A 15,440-nucleotide genomic window follows, 5' to 3' on the forward strand; every position below is an offset into this window, starting at 1 on the left:
AAATCTGTGGGTTTCTTTGCTTATTTTCCTTACTAGATGAACTCCCTATTGTGCTCAGAACCCAGTTTCTGGCATATATGGATGTCTCAACTGAGGTTGTTTTGTTTTGTCTTTGTTTTTTTAAGAACCCATGTGTTGGCATGCAGTGGTGGTAATCCCAGCACACCCAGGAGGCAGGTGGATCTCTGTGGGTTCCAGGCCACCCTGGTCTACAGAGCAAGTTCTAGCTAGACAGCCATGGCTTTAAAAAAAAACAAAAAAAAAAACACATGTGTGAGCCAATGGTAGGAGTGGAGGCTTCCCTTCTTCCTCTCCCAAATGGAGATATAATAATATTTATTTGCCAAAGTCATATGGGGATTAGACTATTTTGGTGCAGTGCTTATGAAGTGAAATGTTAACTCTTAATTATTCAAAATGATGAGAAAGCAAACAGGCCATAAAACTCAGAGGGTGGAGGCCAGGTATGGTGGTGGCACACCTTTAATCCCAGCTCTCCAGAGGCAGAAGCAGGGTGGGGATGGTTTACCCAGGGAGGCCAGAAGAGGGCATAAGCCCCGCTGGAATTACAAACAGTTGTGAGGCACCTGGTGTGGGTGATAGGAACCAGCCCCTCGGTCCTTGGGAAGAGCAGCCAGTGCTCATAACCAGTGAGCCGTTTCTCTAGCCCCAAGATTCCCATAATTATACTGGAGAGAACACAACCCAACTACGAGAATCTTGAGCATCATCTAGGCAACTCTCAAATTAAACGCTTCAGAAGATGAATTTCAGTGTGGGGCGTACTCCCTGGGAGAGTGTGTGTCTAAAGTCTAAGGCCCCAGCTTCTCCTTGCAGCAACCCCCCTCTCTCCAAAAAGGAAGATTTCCATGTGACTGCATGATCTCAATCTGCCTACCTAAACATAAAATTGATCAAATAAGGCAACCATTAAAACAAACGGCCTTAAAAAGAAAAGAAAAGAAGAGAAATGGCCTTGGTCTACATCCACAGCTACTGACTACATCCATAGGACAGCCAGAAATGGGTGGAGAAGGCAGGGGAAATTAAACACTGGCTATCTATCATCTACAAAAGGATGCAAGGAATCTAAGCATCTCATCTGACTCCACATTGTCCCTGCTCACCCAGCCTATGCTCCTTGGCTGTCCCCAGGCCTAGGTTCTGAAGCACCCAGCCAGTATGCACGCCCCAGACATCTCTGTACAGTCTCCTGCTCCAGGCTCTGTGGGTACACAGCTCTGCTCTGGACCTCTCCATGCTCAAACTTCCCAACCTCCTCCTGCCACAGTCTTAAGTCCTTTTGCATTTCAAGGCATATTTCAAGATTTTGCCATCTGCACAAGGAGGGGTGAAGAGGAGTGACTGTCAGAACCAGTTCTTGAATATTTAACACTTTTCAAAAAGTCATGAGGCTCCCCAGGTTGTATTCCCACCCTCTTACCTGCCCAGAGCACAAAGACACTTGGGCTCCCATGATCCACACAGGACAGGAGGGGGAGTCATGGAGGCTGGGGGGGAGGCTGCCTCAACAGCATGCCCATGCATTCACACTGTTCTGGGGAGACTCCTGCTAAGCCAACCATCGGTCAGGGTTATTTTCCAGGTCTGGTGCCCATTCAGTTGGTCTCAATTCTTTGCACAGCTCCCTGGGTGTAGTTAGCACTTTCCAATCACACTGACATCATCCTGTGATTTCTAAGCCAAGGCTCCCTCCCTCTCCTTTTGAGAGCTGATGGCTTTTCATCAGCACCACATGACCACATACTGCCTGCCCACCCTCTGCCTCCCCCTCTCCCTCAGAAGCCTTCTTGGTGTGGGTTCCTGAACCTTTCCCTTTGCGTCTGTGATAGACTAGCCGTGGGTTTAGGTTGGAAAGCTGAGGAGGGAGTCAATGCTGACGGAACTGCATTCCTGCCATCCTGCTGCCCTCTTATGGAAGTAAGAGCAAAGTGACTGGGAACACAGGCAGGATAAACCCAGGAAGAAAGGCTGCAGCTGTACACAGAGCTAACTGCAAGACCCAGGTGTGGGGGTGGGGGGGTGGGGGGGGTATACACCAGGACAAAAGTCATTTCAAAGGTCAGTGCCCAAGTGGAAGCAGCTTTGACTGCCTAGACGCCTACACTGATCTCCACCACTAACTTCCCTCCAAGAAAAGCCCCTAACACCTATCTGAGGTTAGAATGCAGGACTCCAACACCCCACGTGGCAGAGACCTGGAGACAGGTGTGAGGTGTCTAAGTATCGCCTACCCCAGACACTTCCCACCTCCCTGTGGTGCCAAGCAAGCTATTAAAATGTTTTAAAAGCCCCCTCTCCCCTCACCAGCAAAGGGAAAACTCTAGAAGTCCGTAATATGTCAGAGGAGAAACACCTTTCTCGGCTGACATCTGTAACCCATTAAGAAGTAGTCATGATCAAGCTCCAGGGGGATTTCAACCCACCAGCTGACTGGAAGGAACAGACACCTACTGTACCCAGAAAGTGAGGAAGCCAGGGAAGGAAGAAACACCACCCAGCCTGTCTAGATACCCTCCACTCCATTCTCTCAGCTGCTAAACCAAACGCGCCCAGGCACTTCCTGTGTCCCAGGGTACACAGACATAAATTATGCAGCATCTACACCCGCCCTATGCCCGGTCCCCTGGAAAGCAGTTACCCTCTTTCTCCAAACATGCAAGCCTTCATGACACCCCTTCTCCTAGTCACAGACATCCACCCAGGTGCAAACTGAGGACCTTCTTGGAGTCCACCAGTCAGTCGGCGCTGGTGAATGGTGGCTGAGAAGAAAACCAAGTCCTCCCGTAGAGACCCAAACAGAATTCTCTACTCAAGCAGGGCGGCTCCATGAGCAGGGAGCGGCCTCCAAGCAGACGCGCATCAGACTGGAGATACAGATGGGGCAGTCGGGAGAAGCGCCACATCAATCAAAACATAGCTGACTGTGCAGAACCAAAAGGCTGAACAGATTCGGGGATAATAAAGCAAAGCTCCTCTACGAGACAGGTCCTGCTCCCAAAGACACGTATGGTTGGATCCCCTTAAAAGATGCACCCACAGTGAGGTCACAAGTACCAATCCAGAGCTTGTCAGCCGGCATGGGGACTGAGACAGTACCCTGACCTCCAAGGAGTGGTGAGTACCAAGAAATATGAGTCAGAAATAAAAGAGATTGGGCCAGGAAGGCAGTTTAGTGGGTAAAGGCACTTGCTGCCAAGCTTGACAACCCAAGTTCAAACCCCAGGAACCTCATGGAAGGAGGAAACTGCCCCACTGCTCCTGAAACTTGTCCTCCGCCCTCCACACGTGCTCTGTGACACACACGGTGCAAATAAATATGTTGAAATGCAATTTAAAAAAACAGGCCAGGCGGTGGTGATGCACGCCTTTAATCCCAGCACTCAGGAAGCAGAGCCAGGCTGATCTCTGTGAGTTTGAGGCCAGCCTGGTCTACAGAGCAAGATCCAGGACAGGCACCAAAACTACACAGAGAAACACTGTCTCGAAAAAACAAAACATAATAATAATAATAATAATAATAATAATAATAATGGAGGCTGAGGAGATGTCTCAGAGGGTAAGAATGCTTGCTAAGCGTGAGCCCCCATGTAAAAAGTCAGGTGTGGCCACAGGAGATTCCCTGGGACATGCTAGCTGCCAGCCTAGCACCAGGCTCAGTGAGAAACCCTATCTTGAGGAGATAATTAGGCAGTGAGTGGTAGAGCAGAACATCCAATGTCCTCCTCTGGCCTCCATGTGCACTTGAACATATGATACAGCAAATATACATGTGCAACACATAGTCACATACACATAAAGAATAGGGATAATAAAGAAACCAACTAAAATTTGTGAGGGGAGCACCTGTGGTGGTATTGTGTTCCCCCAAAATATTGTGTACCCTAATAAACTTATCTGGGGTCTGAGAACAGAACAGCCACTAGATACAGAGGCCAGAACATGGTGGCACACACACCTTTAATCCTATCACTTGGGAGGTAGAGATCCATTGGGATCTCTGTGAGTTTAAAGCCACACTGGAAACAGCCAGGCATGGTGACTCACGCCTTTAATCCCAAGAAGTGAGCCTTTAATCTCAGGAAGTGAGGGCAGAAAGCAGAAAGATATATAAGGCATGAAGACCAGAAACTAGAAGCTTTTGGCTGGTTAAGCTTTTAGGCTTTGGAGCAGCACAGTTCAGTTGAAAGGCTTCCAGTCTGAGGAAACAGGATCAGCTGAGGAATTGGCAGGGTGAGGTAGCTGTGGCTTGTTCTGCTTCTCTGATCTTCCTGCATTCACCCCAATACCTGGCTCCAGGTTTGATTTTATTAAGACCTTCTAACAATTCATGCAACAAGGACCTTTGCTTTGCTGGCCAGTTTTGTAGTCTTTCTAATGATATAAAAGTGATGTTGCCTTTAAAGTGTGGAAGGCACTAATACAAACATAACATGTAAAACTTGTATGAGGCTTACACCTTGTGGTCAGTATTCAAACGTCTGCATGAATCTAATTTACAACTTCATGATTCACTGCTTATAACAAATGTTTTAGGAAAATTAAGAGAACTGCTACTTGCTTAAAAATTAATAAATCAGGGCTGGAGAGATGGCTCAGAGGTTAAAAGCACTGATTGCTCTTCCAGAGGTCCTGAGTTCAATCCCAGCAACCACATGGTGGCTCACAACTATGCATGAGATCTGGTGCCCTCTGGCGTGCAGGCATACATGCAGGCAGAACATTATATATATAATAAATAAGAAAATAACAATAAATCAGACACTAGACAGAGAACATACAGTAGGAGATGTTCCTATGATTTCTAAGTCCAGGCTCCAAAACATGCACAAGAGGTTTGAGTGTGATAACACGGTAACTTGTACTACCTGTGTGCTCTCCATGAAAACATGCTAGAGGCAGCACAGGTCAGACTCAGAGACAGGCGGGACCTCGGAAGCATGTTCCAGAAGCTATACCCACCCACGTGCTTTTGTCTACTCTTAAATCTTTGCTCAAGCTCTTCATTTACCTAGATGATCCCCTGTCTAAAATTTAGCTTCTCTTCAAAACCCAAGCAAAGGTCATCTCTTCCACCAAGTTTGCCTGGTGTCTAGGCAAGAAATCTCCTCCCCGTGTAGTGAGGAGGGAAAGGCCATAAGCACACACATCTCATTATGCTCAAAGCACCTGCTGGAGCAGGGGCTTCAGCAAGGACTGGTCATCTGATAGCTGAGAGAATGGATTTCCTGAACCCCAGAAATCCTGAACAGACCCAAATGGACCAGTTCCTTTTCTACATACACTCCGCGGACAGCGGCAAAACTTCAGAAGAAAGGCCCGAGCGAGGCGTTTACCAGCAGGGTTCTTGGGCTCTTACCTCATACTCAAAGTTACCTCCCAGGGCGCTGAGGTCCAGGTGCAGGTTCTTGAGGAGCTCACTGGAGCTTCGGACACTCTGCAAGCAGAAACAGTGATGAGCCGTGTCTTAGTCAGGGTTTCTGTTGCTGTGATGGCATTCAGGACCAAAAGCAGCTTGGAGCCGGAAGGGCTTACTTCAGCTTATGACTCGCAGGTCATAGTTACTGAAGGAACTCAGGGAAAGGGCAAGAAACAAGAACTAATGCAGAGGCCATGGAGGAGTGCTACTTACTAGCTTGCTCCTCCTGGCCTGCTCAGTCTAATTGATTGATTGATTGATTGATCCAGACAAGGTTCTCTGTGTAGCCCTGGCTATCCTGGAACTCACCACTCTGTAGACCAGGCTGGCCTCGAGAGATCCACCTGCCTCTGCTCCCAAGTGCTTAGATTAAAGGCGTGCGCCACCACCAACTGGTTGCTCAGCCTGCATTTGTATACAGCCCAGGACTACCTGTTCAGATAGCACCACCCACAATGTGCTGGGCACCCGTTAATCACTGATTGAGAAAATGCTTCACGGGCTTACATACAGGCCAACCTTATAGAAGCATTTTTCTCAATCAGGGTTCCTCTTCTCAGATAACTCCAGCTTGTGTCAAGTTGACAGAAAAAAAAAAAAGTGGTAGGTCTAAAGGAATTGGCCAGCCCCACATGCAGACGAGAATGGGAGTGCCCTGGCAAGGCTTTGGGGGACCCAGGGCAAGCCCTCCACTAAGGCCTCTCTAAGCAGCCTTTTGTCACATGAGTACAAAGCCAAGCAAGTCTGTTGTGTTCTCCAGCTCAGACGTAAGAGGCATACAGACTGGTCAAGAAAGGAAATTATGAGTGGAAAAACACTTATTTATTTTTAAATGGCTGGGAGGTTAGCCAAAGATAGAACTAATCCATGTATCTACCAACAGATGAGTGCATAAACAGAACATGGTGCACGCACAACAGGCTTCAAATGCATGTTTACATACGGCTGCAGCATGCTGAGGGAAAAGGCGCCAGACGTCAAAGACAAACACTGCGCAATTTCACTCCTAGGAAACATCTCACACTGGCAAATCCATGAGCCAAAAAAAAAAAAAAAAAAAATAGATTTGGAGGTTACCAAGGGCTGGAAAGATTTATTGTGTGGGGGCAAAATATGGGATTATAAACAGGCTCTGAAAATGGACAGTAGTGATGATAATGTAACATTATGGAAAAACCTAATATCCCTGAATTACTGTACAGTTAAAATAGGTTAAAAATCGTAGCTGTGTGTGAGAGCTTTACCACAACTGAATATGTCTATAGACCCAGAGGGCTTCCAGGCCAGAGAGGGGACCTCCCATTACCTGGTTTCCAGGCCAGAGAGGGGACCTCCCATTACCTGGTTTCCAGGCCAGAGAGGGGACCTCCCATTACCTGGTTGTCACTCTCCTCCTTGTCCTCCTCGTTGGTCTCTTCCCCTAAAACCAAGAGGCTGAGAGCACGCTTGCCCTCGTGGGCAGAACCCAAGAAACCCTTTGCACAAGCAGCAGACTTGAGACCCTGTGGAGACTCCAAAACACAGAGAGAACAAGGGACTTACCAGAAGGGCCTTCAGAATGATGCTGGCATGCTCCCTCAATTCCGACCTAGATGGGGCCCCAATCAAGTCCTACCATGTCCATGAGTCTGGAGTCTAGTTCACACTGCCTATTACTCCCTTCCCAACCCCACTGTCCCAGCCACATGGATGGGGAGACCAGCACAGGCGGCCTGCGGCCCAGTCCACCCCCATGCCAGAATGACTTTTCTCACACTAGCTGTTGGATTCTGAAGACACAGCTCATGTCTCAGTGATAGGCCACAGTCCCCAGGATGGTACCCAGAAGGTCCCACGGTAATAAAACACATGCACAGCAGAGAAAGGACTCACCAGTGTGGCTTCCCCAAGGTGCCCAGAATCTGCCAAGCTCCCCAGGTTCACACTCTGAGATCCACGAAGAGCAGAGAGTGGAGCATCCCCAGGGCCTCGTAAGGGAGCCAGGCTCCAAAGAGGGGCCTGGACTGGGGCTAAGGGGGAACCCAGGACCTGGGCGACAGAACACATCTTGTTACAAACCCCAGAAACCACATGGCTCTCAGGGCGTTGGAGGCAGATATAAAAATAAAGCATCTAAATCCTGCGCGTTCAAATTTAAACCGCCTCCGCTTGGAGGCTGCTAATGAAACACAACATCCAGAAATACCACGTGCCAACTGGTGAGACTCACAGGCTAGTTTCCTGATTCTGATAACTTGTGTACTAGCTCACATCTGGCAGGTGCTAAGACTGGGGACTCTGCTCCCCTTTCAGGAGCTACATAATAAGTGAACAGGATGGGGGGGGGGGGCAGAGATTAACCCCAGCTACTAGAAGTCTCTACAGTTGACGCTTAAAACTGATGAGTCAAGAAAAAGCAGTCTCAACATGTTCCTGACAAAGATGGAAGCAGACACCAGAAGAGAGTGCAGGCCTCCTTGGAGGGCTGTGTTCACAGGAGGCTGCTGTATGTGAACATGTGCCTTGTCATTGTCTTTGACTGGCTTTCCCCAGTTCTCAGGAGAGCCAAGAGAAGGACTGGAGTCAAAATCCAAGCTGTGTCCATCTGTCCGAATATGTGAGTCCTCAGACTATTCACAGCCTCTCACATTCTCAGTTCCTTCATCTGCAAGACCAAGGGGGTCCATGTTTGGCCTTGGGGTCTGCTAAGAAGCTCAAAGGAGATGATGGACACAGGGGCCTCTGTAAGGGGCCCAGGGCTGTAGCAATGTTATGGAATCTATCATCTGGCCTAACAGAAGCGAGAGGCCAGCACAGGGACCGGAGAGATGGCTCACTGGTTAAGAGAGTCTGCTGCTCTCCAGAGGGTCTGAGTTCATTCAGTTCCCATACCCTATTTCAGGCAGCTCATACACAACTGCGGGGCAACAACAGTTCTAGACCATCTCTGACGCCCTCTACTGGCCTCCACTGCACTCACACAAACACACACACACACACACACACACACACACACACACACACACACAGTTAAAAATAAAATCTTGGGGCTGGGGATTTAGCTCAGTGGTAGAGTGCTTGCCTACACAAGGTCCTGGGTTTGGTCCTCAGCTTTGAAAAATAAATAAATTAAATAAATAGACAGACAGAGAGATAGAGAGATAGATAGATAGATAGATAATAAAATAAAAATAAATAAAATCTTAAAAAAAGAGATTCCCCCCACCCCTGCTTGAGAGATGGCTCAGTGGTTAAGAGCACTGTTCTTCCAGAAGACCCAGGTTCACTTCTCAGCATCCACATGGAAGCTCAAAACTGTCTGCAACTCCAAGATCTGACACCCTCATATATACATGCAGGCAAAACACCAGTGCAAATAAAATTTAAATTTAAATTTAAAAAAATGTGATCAGGGGCTGGAGAGCTGGCTCAGTGGTTAACAGCACTGGCTTCTCTTCCAAAGGACCTAGGTTCAATTCTCAGCACCCACATAGCAGCTCACAACTGTTCCTAATGCCAGTTCCAGGGAATCCAACACCCTCACACAAACATACATGCAGTCAAAACACCAATGCACATGGAATAAAAAAAAACTTAAAAAAAAAAAAAACTTAAAAAAAAAAAAAAAAGATCAGAGCTGGTCGTTGGTGGTGCATGCCTTTAATCCCAGCACTCGAGTGCAGAGGCAGGCAGATTTCTGTGATCTTGAGGCCAGCCTGGTGTACAGAGCGAGTTCCAGGACAGCCAGGGCTACACAGTGAAACTGTCTTGAAGAAACAAACACACAAAAAACCCAAAGAGAACATATTCTATTCCACACTAATCTAACCCCCAAGGAGTGAAAAAAGAAAAGATGGATCCAAAGGTTGGAGTCACCACCTTCTCAGGCAGTCTGGCCCAGGAAAGAGGTCCCTGGGCAAGTCCCAGCAGGGCCTAGCTCTGCCTTCAAGATACCTGAACCTTGGCTGAGAAGTGAGGTAAGACACTCCTTACCTCTGCAGATGGCCAATCACATGACCTGCTGGGGAGCATCTTTGTCAGGAAGCAAAGCTACCAACACATAAACTTAGTCAGTGATGCTCAGTTAGGCCCTGCTCATTCTCACAAATCACCTAAGGTGGACTCTACCACTATGCAGAGACCCCACTTGAGTAAATGGAGGTGGGTGTGGTCAAGAATCCTGTCCAAAGTCACAGGCTTAGTGGGGCAGAGGAGATGGGGTCTGGGATGATCTCAGGGAGCGTACTCCTTAGGGTCTACGACTGTGGTAGGAGAAGTGCACGGGCTGAGCCTGTGTCTCACCCCGCCCCACCTCCCCACCCCCGCTCAGGCCTTCCACCAGCCCAAGCATATCAGCAAGCAAAATCCTGTATTTATAGAAAATTACAGACTCCTAACATGGCTAATTTGCTAACGTGCTGAGGGCTTGAGGGAGGGAGATAGGCGTGCTGAGGCTTTGTTCTCTTGGGCCTTTACTGAATTGGTGGTTAGCAGGGAAATTAGACATCCCTGGCTCCTAGGCTGATCATCTTCTATAGATGGCCATTAACTCTGAGCAGGGGCTGTGCGTGCCATTGTCCTTCAGAGCAGATAAACTTGATGCCATTGGGCTAATTAAAACTTTCAGGATAATCTGTGGCTTATCCGATATTTATAGTACTACACTAGTTATTAGGACTAACGGAGAACCAGTGCATGTTGGCAATTAGGGACCAGAGGGAACAACTGGGTAGAGCCGCAGCTGGGCCACAGCGAAAGAAACACCTAGGGAATTCCGATTGAGCCCCGTGGTCCCATCCAACTTGATTTCTGAATGAAGAACGGGGTGACTCCTGAAAGGGATAAAGTGAAAGCTTGACAAGGCAAGCCTCACCCTTTGGAAAACCCCGGTAGGGAAGTGGAGTCTCACACAGGGTCCACACAACCTGGCGTAGGTCAGTCATGTGAGTTTCTGGGAGGCAAGGAGCAGAAGCAGCTGGCTGCGTGGCAGTGGCAGGCAGGCTGTGGGTTTGGGCCTTCCTGAGAGCACTGGAGTTGAGAACTCCAGTGCTGTGTGCCTCCAAGAAGGGATCGTGCAAAGCTTTGGGGAAGAGGACCTACTTTGAAGGACTCTTCTCGAGAATCAGCTGGTAAGAAAGACTTCCCAAATTCCAGAAAATGCCTGGATTCTGTCTAAAGGCCAGTACCAGAGTGCTACCCTGGCCACCCTCAGAAGAAATCCCTTCAAAGCATGTGAACCACCCACGAGCATGGCTAGACCATAGCTACCCTCAGCTCTGCAGGTGATGGCTTAGGACAAACTTGAAATCCAGGGCATCTCATCAGGTGGCCACTTGGGTAGTTAAGGGATCCTCAGTTACCAAGGAGGGTTAGCATCAAGGAAGCAGACCTACAAGGCTTTGGAGCAGCTGCTGTTCTCCCTGTTCCCTCCCTGCTGAGCTCAGGGGCCCCAGACCTTAGGCCACACTTTCTAAGAAGCCTACCTGGTTGAGAAGCTGCATCTTGCTTGGCTCTGCAGCAAGCCCGGTGTCGGAACTGGGCTGGACTAGCCCCTGCCTGAGGCCACTGCTTAGCTGGCACTGTGCTTGCTGAGAAACTTCCTGCTCAGCAGGGGCAGAAACCACTTCTGGAGAATGCTCTAGCAGCTCCGACCCCCAAGCCAGTAACCCCAAGTCCCTCTCCTGAGCTCTGATGGACTTGTGTTCACCCTCACTAGACATCCTGGAAGACTCTGTGGCCATGCAGCAGACCATGCCGGCGACATCTTTGCACGGCATCTCCTGCATGTTCTCAGGCAGCCCCAGGCCCTTCCGCCGCCTGGAGATCTTGTCCATCTGCAGGATGTGCTGGTAGAATCTCTGGTCCTCAGAATAGTCTTCAATCTCTGACTGCTCCTCAGCAGAGCTCTGTGTGTGGGACAACTGGGGCACCAGGAAAGGGCAGAAATGCACATCTCTAGGCCCTGGGCCTGATTGACCCATGAGAGGAACACACCCCTGGGGGCTCTGCAGGTCCCAGGGGAAGTTGTTTACCTCCCCTAGGACCTGTGAGCCAAGGGGCGAGGCCAGGCTGCTGCCCCCTCCACTACTGCTATCCGAGTCAGCCCCGGGCACACTAGGCTTCCTATCTTCATTGGGAAACTCTGGAGACTCAGGCAGATGGTGCCTCTCTTTACTGGCAGGACCCCCTGAAGGGGGCTTCAGAACTGGTTCTGATGCCAGGGTATCAAGTGGCATCAGAGAGAAGCCCTGTGGCGAATCTTCCACTAAGACCTCTGGCACCTTGGGAGCAGCAGGCTCCATTTCCTTGAAGCTCTCTGTGGTATCCTTGTTGACGAGCCTCGAGACCTGTCCTCTCCACGGTCCGGGAGGCTCTCTCCTCCACCTCCCCCTGCCCAGGTCCCCACCCTCCCCAGGAACTCCCTGCCACTTCAAGTCCTCTGCTGGGCTACTCTCTAGTAACAACAGCTTGCTTTTCCTGGCAGGCAGCACATGGTCAGATGGACAAAGGGACCGGGAGGGCTCCTCCTCAGAGGATGGCAAAGGGATGGGGCTCTGACCTTTGTCCCCTCCAGGGCCAGTGCAGCTCATGGCTATGCTGTGGTTACGCTGCTCCCCTTTCAGCTGCAGGCCTTTGGAGGCTTCAGGAAGCTTAGACTGGACAGGGGTCCGCCTCCTGCACTCTAACACGTCCTGCCCATTCCGGAGTGGCTCCGGGAGCTGAGCACCCCCGGTGCCAGGTTTCTGCTGTCTGGTCCTCAATTCCAGCTTTTCTATTTCAAGGTCTGAAAATCCCAGGTAGAATGTCTCTGTTGCTTTCTGAGTTGACTCCAGACTCTGTGGGTCTCCTACGTCTGTCTTGCACTGGACCGGAGGCCTGCCTAAGATTTTCTCCACATCAGCAAAGATCTGGTGGGTCCGAGGAGCTTGGCCTTTGGAGAGTGGCTGCAGCTTGCCAGGAAGAGCACCCATGAGAGGCCATGGGGTGTCGCCCTGCATACACAGGCTCCTCCCCTTCTTAAAAGTGGCCTCACTTCTAGCCTGCATCTCTTGGTCTAGGTCCAGGTCAGCAAGCCCAGTTGCTGGGAGAGGGGACAGGCCACGGAGAAAGGAGGAAGAAGGCAGCAGTCCCTGCTCAGGCTGTGCTTCCTAGATGGGTATACGAACATGCAGAGAAAACAAGGACTGACTGACCTTCTCGTGGACTTTCGCTACCTCAGCCCAAGACCCATAGCAGAAAACCACCCTCCTTAAGATAAAGCAGAAACAAGACAGAGAAGAAGGCCAAAACTTCCTTAGGTTATACATATGCCCTTTCTAGGTTCTAGCTCCCCTCTACAGAGAGGAAATAACAACAACGACCATATTAAACAGCCCATAAACCTTGTTCCATAGAGCCCTGGGAACTCGGTTCCTGGGTGCTATCACAGTGAGAAGGCTGCAATACTATGAGGGACATGGAAGACGAGCACAGCCCCTGGTCAACCCGAGAAGCCCTGTTTGTTTTTAAGCTGGTCTCTACAGAGCAGCCGTCTGAAGGTAGCACCTTACCACTAGTCAAAGCCTGGAGGCCACAGCCATGTGATTGATCCCCAAGCTTCCTCTAGCCCTCAGGTTCACGATTGGTTAGTTTTATAAAAGTCTTACTATCAAGGACTCCCAGAAACGTCCTTTGAGGAAGAGAGGAAGCCTGGAAAATTCTGTCGAGTGCCCTCTACCACCAGCACAGATTGGCACTGCTTAAAAGCCCTCCAGTCTCAGAATCGCGGGGTTACCAAAAAGCCTTAAGACAACCAACCACCCTCTGCAAACACACTAACCAGCCAGCTGGGAGCACACATCTCCAGAGGGCCCAGACCACCTGAGTCTAGGTAGCCCATGAGCCTCAGGCCTGACCACTGGACAAACTCAAGTTTGAGGTGCCTGGCCTGAGGGCCCAGGGCTGCCCAGCTGTCCTTTCCCAGAACTACAGAGGGGTCCTTTCCAATAAGGAGCTCCTGGGACTCAAACATACATCCAGAGCCAAGGCTGTCACCCACGTCTACCTCGAGTCAGGCTGGAGCCTGCATAGATGCCAAAACCTCATTTCGGATTATCCTGGCTATTGAAAGGCCTAGCCTAGCATCCACCTCTGCTTTTCAACTACATGATATCTGAAAGTTCTAGGATTCTGTTTGGAAAGCACCTGTCTTCACTGTTCTGTAGGAATGGGCTTCTCACCCTGTTTCTCAGAACCGTGCAGTAAGCTGGGGGAGGCAAGGGGACGCAGGACAGCAACAGAACCTGAACATGATAAAGGACCCAACGGCTTAACAACTGTTCAAGGCCAGAACTGACACTTTAGGAAAGAAGACAACGAGGCTGGGGATGTGGCTCACCGCTAGAACCCCTGCCTGGCATATAGCCCTAGGAATCCTCAACCCGGGGAGTCGGGGGGGGGGGGGGGGGGGAGCCACCTGCATGAGGAGGACAAAGTCTGTCCCGAGGCACAGGGACTCACTCTAGTAAGGCTCGCTCTCAGCTCCTCCCGAAGTAAGGGTGATCGCCTCCACCTCCTTCTTACATGCAGACATGCTGAGTGAGAAATAAATGAGGGCCACAGCCCTCTGAACTCAGTGCAAAAGCTACTGGAGACCACAGTGAGTACGATGCAGTTTAATGGCTGCTACCCTCCACTAGCCAGGGACGCTGGCCAGAAAGACCACAGGTAACGTCACTAAAGCCAGTGGCATGTATGTATCAATTACAGCCTGACCTCAAACTCGTGATCCTCCAGCCTCAGCCTTCCAAGTACTAGGACTGCAGCCATGGACCACCAAGCCCAAATTTCCTTTGAAAACTTGAAGGCACTGGTGTTCTGACAATTTGAAGACAGCAATGAGCCCACACCGGGCCAGCCAGAGGCCAGCTCATCAACCGCTCCTATCTCCTCCCTTGCTGCACACTCGGAGTGGCAAACAGCACTACTTCTTCAACAAATGCAAAACACGGCCCTTGCCCTGATGAGCTCACACTGTCACTAACCCTGTCATGGAACATGTGCTCCCCAAGGAGAGAGAAGAAATTACTGAGAGAAGTAACAACTGCTAGGTAAAATTTTACCCACCAGGTAAAATCAGACAACATCCTGTCAAGAATTCACTCCTGCTTTAACTCCCAGGAGGGTCCCCGACCCCTTGGACTGCAGCCCAGCGTAGGAGCTGGCCTCGGCTGGCTCACCAGAGGGCTTTTGGAGGTCTCTTTGTCTTTCTTGGTTTTCTTTTCCTTTTTCTTTTTCTTGTCTTTCTTCTTAATGGCCCCCGGAGCCAACCACTTCTCTCGCTCCTGGATTACCAACTTCCGATAGTGCTCATCGCATGGATGGTCCCAAATGGACTGCCCAGTGTCAAAGTTGAAATAGTAAAGGTCACCCGTGATGTTCTGGCTGGGAGTGAGCAGAGTTCAGAAGTTAGTCCCTTCTAAGGCCTGGCAAAAACCTAATTCTTTAAAAAAGGATATTGAAATATATAAAAGAACTTGTAGGAATAGATCGTTATTTCTTAAAGTGTGCTCAACATCAAGTTGGACCCTGAAAGATATACAAATAAGGAATTGAAAAATAAACCTAGGACATTACCCAGAACACAACATGGGAGATAAGTTGGTATTTTTAAATATGAGAAATAAGTTAGACATGGAAGATAAAATATAGACATTCAATGCTGCAATAGCAACTAACTTTCTTATTTTTTCCTTCCTTTCTTCAATTTATTTTATTTTTTAACACAAGCAACAAACTTATGAAAGATTACTCAAGGAAGTGATACCTAAAAATAAACTTTTTTTTTTTTTTTTTTTTTTTTAGTTTTTCGAGACAGGGTTTCTCTGTGTAATTTTGGTACCTGTCCTGGATTTCACTCTGCAGACCAGGCTGGCCTCGAACTCACAGAGATCCGCCTGGCTCTGCCTCCCAAGGGCTAGGATTAAAGGCATTTGCCACCACCGCCTAACCGATTTTATTTTATTTTTTTTAAGATTTATTT

The 15,440-nt window shown here is 49.3% G+C and overlaps 1 protein-coding gene across 5 annotated transcripts in view; it reads right to left on the reverse strand.

The window, feature by feature from the left end:
* The window catches only part of Cep164 (centrosomal protein 164), a 67,968-nt gene that overhangs the window by 32,249 nt on the left and 20,279 nt on the right, over positions 1-15,440 (reverse strand). For 4 of the 5 annotated variants that reach the window (XM_036192111.1, XM_036192109.1, XM_036192108.1 and 1 more), the window contains exons 4-7: positions 14,638-14,842; positions 7,313-7,468; positions 6,817-6,951; positions 5,381-5,458 (exon numbers count right to left, since the gene is read on the reverse strand). In XM_036192111.1, the coding sequence (XP_036048004.1) occupies positions 5,381-5,458; positions 6,817-6,951; positions 7,313-7,468; positions 14,638-14,842 (574 nt within the window). The remainder of the gene's footprint in view (positions 1-5,380; positions 5,459-6,816; positions 6,952-7,312; positions 7,469-14,637; positions 14,843-15,440) is intronic. The other variant, XM_036192110.1, reaches the window with a different exon arrangement.

Source organism: Onychomys torridus, chromosome 7, assembly GCF_903995425.1.
Source record: "Onychomys torridus chromosome 7, mOncTor1.1, whole genome shotgun sequence".
Lineage (NCBI taxonomy): Eukaryota > Metazoa > Chordata > Mammalia > Rodentia > Cricetidae > Onychomys > Onychomys torridus.